Source organism: Erythranthe guttata, chromosome 14, assembly GCF_056151865.1.
Source record: "Erythranthe guttata isolate IM_541 chromosome 14, IM_541, whole genome shotgun sequence".
NCBI classification, from domain to species: Eukaryota; Viridiplantae; Streptophyta; class Magnoliopsida; order Lamiales; family Phrymaceae; genus Erythranthe; species Erythranthe guttata.
This window is the reverse complement of record NC_142546.1, coordinates 23,294,276-23,300,747: the sequence shown is the minus strand read 5'-3', so window position 1 is coordinate 23,300,747 and position 6,472 is coordinate 23,294,276. Positions and strand designations below refer to the sequence as shown.

The following is a 6,472-nucleotide window of genomic DNA, read 5'->3' as shown; positions in this document are numbered from 1 at the left end:
GTATAAAAAAGTGATTAATTAAAATTAATCTTTATAAGTTGCAAGCATTATATGAGGTAATGGTGTTTTCTCAAAAAATAAAAAAATGAGACGCTCGTGCGGGCGGAGTAGTGGTCACGTGACGGACGCGAAAAGATAGTGAGGAGCGCACGTGCGCGGGTACAAAGAAAGGACACAAGTAGGCGATGGCAGCACGTGATACTGCATGTTTGGTATAGAGAGAGAGAGAGAGAAGTCCAGCTGTAAACCAGTAGTAACGGCTGCTCAGAAGCGCTAACCGCCTCATGCGTTTTTTCTGTGTTTGTTCTTATAACTAAAAAGACAAAAATAGCCCCCACCCACCACTGTCTTATTATAAACACGCTTCTTTTCTTGTTTCTCTTTTCCCCCTAACACTTTAGGTAATGTTTGGCTACTACACACATAATATACATTTTCATTTTTTATTAATATCCAATCCAACGGCTTATATATGGTCGACAGCCTGGCTTGTGCCACACTGCTCCTACTTTTTCCTACTCTCTGTTCGTTGTAAACATTTTTGTCGTCTTCCTCCTCTCTCTCTAAACCCGGAAATCTCTATCAAGCTTTTTCTCTCTCTAGAAAAAATAAAATCCAAAAAATGCTCTACAGGCTGGCTTAGTCAAATCACGCAATCCCAAAATTATATCAACTTCCATAAACCAGTCAGTTATAATTCATGAATTACCCACTAATCACCATAATAAAATAATACCCGGTAATAGGTGTCCCATCTACTGCCTAATTAGCCGACGCGTGTTCCCTAATCGGGTAAAGTTACCGTTCCAGCCGGTCACTCTCACCCCCTAAACCGGTCATCTCTATCTTCTTCCCCAAGTGGTATATATATCAGCTGTTTCTTCTCTCTAATTTCTTCTTATAACTGAAAACCGAGCCCCCGCCTCTCAATAATAAACCTACTTGTATATATAGCAATCACACAAAGTATTTTGTATTATATTATCTAATGGCGCCGCCGGAGATAGGACGGAGTGAGGCCGCGGATCGGATCAAGGGGCCGTGGAGCCCCGACGAAGACGACTTGTTGCAGAGGCTGGTGGAGAAGCACGGGCCGAGAAACTGGTCTTTGATAAGCAAATCGATTCTCGGCAGGTCCGGGAAATCATGCCGTCTGCGGTGGTGCAATCAGCTCTCCCCTCAGGTGGAGCACCGCCCGTTCACGCCGCAGGAAGACGATGCCATCATCGAGGCCCATTTCAAGTACGGGAACAAGTGGGCCACCATAGCCCGATTCCTGTCGGGCCGGACCGACAACGCGATAAAGAATCACTGGAACTCAACCCTAAAGCGCAAGTGCTTGTCCATGTCGGAGGAGTATTTCAGCAGCTTCGATCCCGAGGCCCAGCAGCAGCAGCCGCCGCTCAAGAGATCCGCCAGCGTCGGGCCGGGCTCGGATATATCTCCTTCCGGGTCGGACACGAGCGATTCGACCCACCACCATCTTTACCGGCCAGTTGCCAGAGCATGCCCGATTGAGCTACAGACGGACCTCGTTACGTCGCTCAGCCTTTCCTTACCCGGATCGGATACAAATCAAAAGCCCGAGCCCGAGCCCGATTCGAACCAGAAACTCAGGATGGAGCCACCAGCTCTAGGAACCGGGCCCACGCTGCTCCAACCGGCGCCAATCGCTCATATCGCCTTGCCGCCACAGCCTCCGGCAGCTCAACTGCCAAGTCAGCAGTTCTTCAGTGCGGAATTCTTGGCGGTGATGCAAGAGATGGTGAGAAAGGAGGTTAGGGAATACATGGCGGGGAATGGGGTTGATCAAAACGGGCTGTGCGTACAGAGTGAGGTGATTAGGAATGCTGTTGTGAAGAGAATGGGGATAAGCAAGATTAATTAATCGATGAGATATGATTAATTAATTAATTATGGTAATCAAGAGTTGATCAGTTAATGAATAATGAGAGGCTTAGATCTTCAAAATGCAACCTTGGAAATGCAGAGGAAATTCGGAAATGGCGGTGTTGTTTTTTCTCTCTTCGATCGTAGAAAAATAATTTTCGGGGTAGTGTTGTTTGTGTACAGATGGAGGAGGAGGAGCCGCCGGCAGCAGCAGAAGCGCTTAACGCTATAAATTTTTATGTCGAAATAGTTTATAACACAAGGGAGAGATGATGAACTGATTACCGATTGTTAATTACTTAATTAACTTTTGTTTCGAATCATGCATTAACTAGTTCGAAATTGGCACTTTTTTTTTTAAATCAAGCAAAAATTAATCCAATTATTTTCCCCAAAAAGAGACGAGAAAAGAGAAGAAATTGCGAGGAATTTTGGTTCTCATTCACCTATGGTATATATTTATATTATTAGTGTAATTTAATAAAATGGAACTTTAGGAAAAATATTAAATTGGAGTCTAATATGTATTTTCAAAATAAATAATAATTGGTAAAAGAAATTACTATAGGAATTCGTTGAATTAGGAAAAATAGTTTCCCATTTCTGACTGGTTTTATGAATTATTGACAAGTTGTTTTCAAAGACTTGAATATATTCTTCATTAACAACTTGTAACAATTTTGGATAAGGTTCACTAATAATCTCCACAGCACAGTGTTTTGATGTTTTTATACAAACAGATGATGATGTCCAAATGTAAGCATATGATTGGTAGACAGCATATATAACTGAATAAGAGTCCAAACATATATTACCTATTTCTCTTCTTTCTTTACAGCACCCACAAAACCTTCAGATTTCTGGTAATTTGAATCGAAAAATGCACCTTGGTTGCTCTGGAGAAACCTGTATCGCAACATAAGCAAGTTTTGATTTATATTACAGAGAATATATATATAAAAGATCAAACAATTCGTAATTCATTACACCTGAGCAAGTCGTTCAATCTTTGCTGCAGCTCCGTTAGTGTCTCGGTTTCGATATGCATACACGAGAGCATGTCCGGTAATTTGACTGAATATACAAAAACAATTAGTCTCTCTGTAATAATTAATAAGATTGTGTGGACAGAGAATTTCAGCATACCAAAGAGTCTTAATAAATGCTCGGCTCCATATACACTCGAAGGAGATACATTATCAGCAATCACTTCTTTGTACTGTGTACGCTCGTGTTTGTAGAGGAGCATTGAAGGCAACGCTTTGTCAAAGTAACAGAGCAACCCATTCACAATTTCTCCAACTGATTCGGGTACCCTTCACCCATAAGAAAATAATAATAATAATAAAATAAAAGTTTACGAACATAATAACCACTACCTTTTCTATACTGTTACAACTTCAAAGCCATTACATGAAAGAGAACTGATTTTAAACAATGGGACTTACTTGCCGTTTTTCTTCACCCGGTAATCAGTATACTTGTTCAATATCTCATGAACACTAGGAGAACGAGGAAGTTTGACTAACTGCAACAAAAGACAAAGAAAATTATTTAAAAATTCTAGCAATAGATGATATTACTTGCAGCATCGTTTACCTGATCCAGATGAGTTATACATTCATGGTCATCGATCAGTTGTTTCTTCAAGGTAGATGGAATTTGGATGATTACAAGCTTTTCCGAAGGAACAATGCACTCCTACCAAACAAAAGAAGATACGTTTCACTCAAGTCTCCAACCAAGTAAAAACCTAAACGAGGACTAATCTGAAGATACGAACTGCAGAAGGATAAAGTCGAATCCTAGAGGCGTTGGTACATAAACGTTAAAGAATAATAAAGACAGTTTTACCTTTTCAAGGATTTCTTGTTTCCGTTTCTTGCCTCTCACCCCTGCGATAGCAGTCCGCATTAAACTTCAGCTAAGAAATATCCCATGAAGAATACAGCAAGAAGATTCAAATTTGACCGAAACCCGATGTGCAAGCGGGAAAAGCATAAAGTTCAACTTAAAGAATATGTCTTCCCATCGAATCAAAGCCGAAAGGGAAAAAGTTAATCTAACCAATTGGACTTTTAGTTTTATCTTGCGATAGACGTGCAGCGTTCACGTTCTTCTCCATGGCATGCTTCTCCTTGAGCTCTTTTTGCTTTCGAACATTTTCCTCCGTATGCTTTAACAGGCAATCGACTCCCAACCATTCATCCCATTTGTTGAGGGCCAAAAGAAGTTGTGTGCTTCCCAGAAATTCTCATCAATAGATTTAAGAAACTAGAAGAAATAAATGCTTAAAATTATTGGTCTTCTTGAAAAATCACGAGTTCCAAATTTACTTTTTGTCCCACCAAAACGTCGAGCTTGCGTCAAACTTTTTCGAAAGAAGACTATCAGAAACGATTAGTACAGAATATAAGTGTGGAAAAACATGAAGCACTGCTCCAAATGAATTCCATGTAAAGCCTTTTTTAACCCGAAACTTGCAAGAACAGCTCATAAAAGGATTGCTAAATATAAAAAATCTACAATTCCCAGTTTCACAATAAAAATGACTGGTCTTCACATTCATGTCAGCAAGCATGTTATATAGAGCAGACGTATACACTCACTTTTTGTTCCACCCCTGCAGAAGAGAAAGGAAACAAAAAATAAAAAAAATACAATTACATTTCAATTAAATCTATCACTTTTTTAGTTAAATAAAAACAACCAGAAACGAGAATGCTGTTATCAGTAGGAACTAGGAACTAGGAACTTAGGAGATTATACAATTACATTTCAATTAAATCTATCACTTTTTTAGTTAAATAAAAACAACCAGAAACGAGAATGCTGTTAGCAGTAGGAACTAGGAACTTAGGAGATTATACTTACACGATAATGAACATAATACCTCCACACGTCGATATGAAATTCAACCTTTTGTACCTTGTCATGAAAAAACAAAAGAACTACATCAAAGAAGGAACTACGAAACCATTAAGTGTAACTTAAGGAGTAAACGAACAAAAATAGATCAAATTTAAACATCAAATCCGCAACAGGAAAAATAATCATCAAAAAAATTTCTCACAGCAATCCGTAAGCTCGAACTAATATATATACAAACAGAAGAACAAGTTGAATTCTCGTTCTTAACTGTTCTCGATTGTCAATTTATTTCTCGATAATGCATTACTCTAAACTCTCCTTCCCTTTGTCCAGTGTGTGTTGAATCTAAGCATGCTCCTATTAGCTAATCGTTTTCTGTAAGCAGCATTTCGATTCATATTTTTTCTTCATTATTTTTTTTTCTTCGGGGACAACAGTAATCACTAATCATGTCAATTGATCATAACACCATAAGTTTAAACGTTGTTTCTCGCAAAATTGAGAGAAGGAATATATTTCTCAGATAGCTAATTCAGAATTCCAAATTGATTTCACCCAATTTTGCTGAGTGAATGCATTCAAAATAACACGCATCAAACAGGAAACCCTCCCCTTTCCCAACAGAAGACGAAATATGAAATTATTAAATAAACTCACCTTGGCGTCGTACAGACAAAGGCCATGATAAGCTAAGACCTGTTCACCTTCTCGAAAGGGGGTTGAATCGGCGTCCTCTTCTTTCACGGATTTATTTCCGGCGTCGCCGCCGCCGGAGATGGGGGTGGAGCTTTCTGCAGCCGCAGAGCTGCTCATTTTTATTTTAATTTTTATTTTAATTTTATTTTTTGGGGAGTCAATTTAAGTCAGCCATTATAGGCAGTTTTACAGGTTTTGCTTCTATGAAAGGAAAGTCGATTGTTATTTGGTGGCAGTGTCCAGAGCATGATAAAACGCAGACAATACAATTAATCTTTTTTTAAGTGTATTTAATAATTATAATAAAAGTATAAAATGAGTTTATTTATATATATAAGCAGGCTTGGATACATTTAACTCATAGTTTCATGGGCTTGTATTTAATTGGGAAATAGATTTGACCCAAAGTCTAGGGTCATTTATTTAGTGATCATGGGCCAATAAGAACTCTCGGTTTAGTATTATTGGGCCAAACTCCTTATTCTTAGCTATTGGGTTAAAGGCCCGATGGATCACGAAAAGAATTGGACGAACTGATTGATGGATAGTTCAACAGGATTCGGCCTAACCCTCCGCTCTCGGGACGATAAGGCTAGCCAAGACTTCACCCCACATATCACGAAGCTCTTTTTTAGAGTTCAATGATACCAACCTCATTGCATGGAGCATAGAAGCTCGCCGCCCATCCTCGTGTTTTTACCACCGTCAGCCTAAAGGTCCGACATCCGATGTGCTCTCCGATGGTCGAAAGGAGTAGAATTTGAAGACAAACCTTGAGGGTGTAGATCTTAAACCATCAATATAATGATAATGAGACAATGACGCAAACGTGACGTAAAAATTGAAACTTCATGCATAGAATATAATAAGATTAGTCTTCAATAATTAATTACATTTCCTAATTAGGTATAATTTGACCTCATCCTTACCTAATTGCTTTATGATCCTATTTGTACAACATTTAGTTTTTCCCAAAAGTTTCCACTTTGACCCAAAAGCTCACTACTTTTCGATG

At 38.9% G+C, this 6,472-nt stretch overlaps 2 protein-coding genes across 5 annotated transcripts; one reads left to right on the top strand and one right to left on the bottom strand.

The window, feature by feature from the left end:
* Positions 1 to 483: 483 nt before the first annotated feature.
* LOC105959227 (transcription factor MYB73) lies at positions 484 to 2,193 on the top strand. Its single transcript, XM_012983283.2, has one exon. It carries the CDS (start codon positions 989 to 991, stop codon positions 1,886 to 1,888), a length of 900 nt encoding a protein of 299 aa, XP_012838737.2. The 5' UTR covers positions 484 to 988; the 3' UTR covers positions 1,889 to 2,193.
* A 366-nt stretch (positions 2,194 to 2,559) lies between these two features.
* Positions 2,560 to 5,740, bottom strand: LOC105959226 (protein MRG1). 4 transcript variants are annotated; one of them, XM_012983280.2, is made up of 10 exons: positions 5,419 to 5,740; positions 4,765 to 4,818; positions 4,500 to 4,513; positions 3,958 to 4,130; positions 3,745 to 3,785; positions 3,490 to 3,591; positions 3,339 to 3,418; positions 3,037 to 3,206; positions 2,880 to 2,964; positions 2,560 to 2,796 (listed from the first exon to the last, which is right to left on the bottom strand). In XM_012983280.2, exons 1-10 carry the CDS (start codon positions 5,572 to 5,574, stop codon positions 2,706 to 2,708), a joined length of 966 nt encoding a protein of 321 aa, XP_012838734.2. In that variant the 5' UTR covers positions 5,575 to 5,740; the 3' UTR covers positions 2,560 to 2,705. The 4 variants fall into 4 exon arrangements, with proteins under 4 accessions (XP_012838734.2, XP_088669332.1, XP_088669331.1 ...); XM_088813206.1 differs by having other exon boundaries at positions 3,958 to 4,105; positions 4,502 to 4,513; XM_088813205.1 differs by having other exon boundaries at positions 4,765 to 4,809; positions 5,419 to 5,730.
* Between the last annotated feature and the right edge of the window lie 732 nt (positions 5,741 to 6,472).

Bases quoted from the DNA above. Each gene is read 5' to 3' on its own strand.
- LOC105959226 (XM_012983280.2), bottom strand. From the start codon at position 5,574: ATGAGCAGCTCTGCGGCTGCAGAAAGCTCCACCCCCATCTCCGGCGGC. The intron at 3,592-3,744 runs GTAAAACTGTCT...TTTGTTTGGTAG, and splicing joins AACAAGAAATCCTTGAAAAG to GAGTGCATTGTTCCTTCGGA. The intron at 2,965-3,036 runs GTATGCTGAAAT...TTGTATATTCAG, and splicing joins GCATTTATTAAGACTCTTTG to TCAAATTACCGGACATGCTC.
- LOC105959227 (XM_012983283.2), top strand. From the start codon at position 989: ATGGCGCCGCCGGAGATAGGACGGAGTGAGGCCGCGGATCGGATCAAG.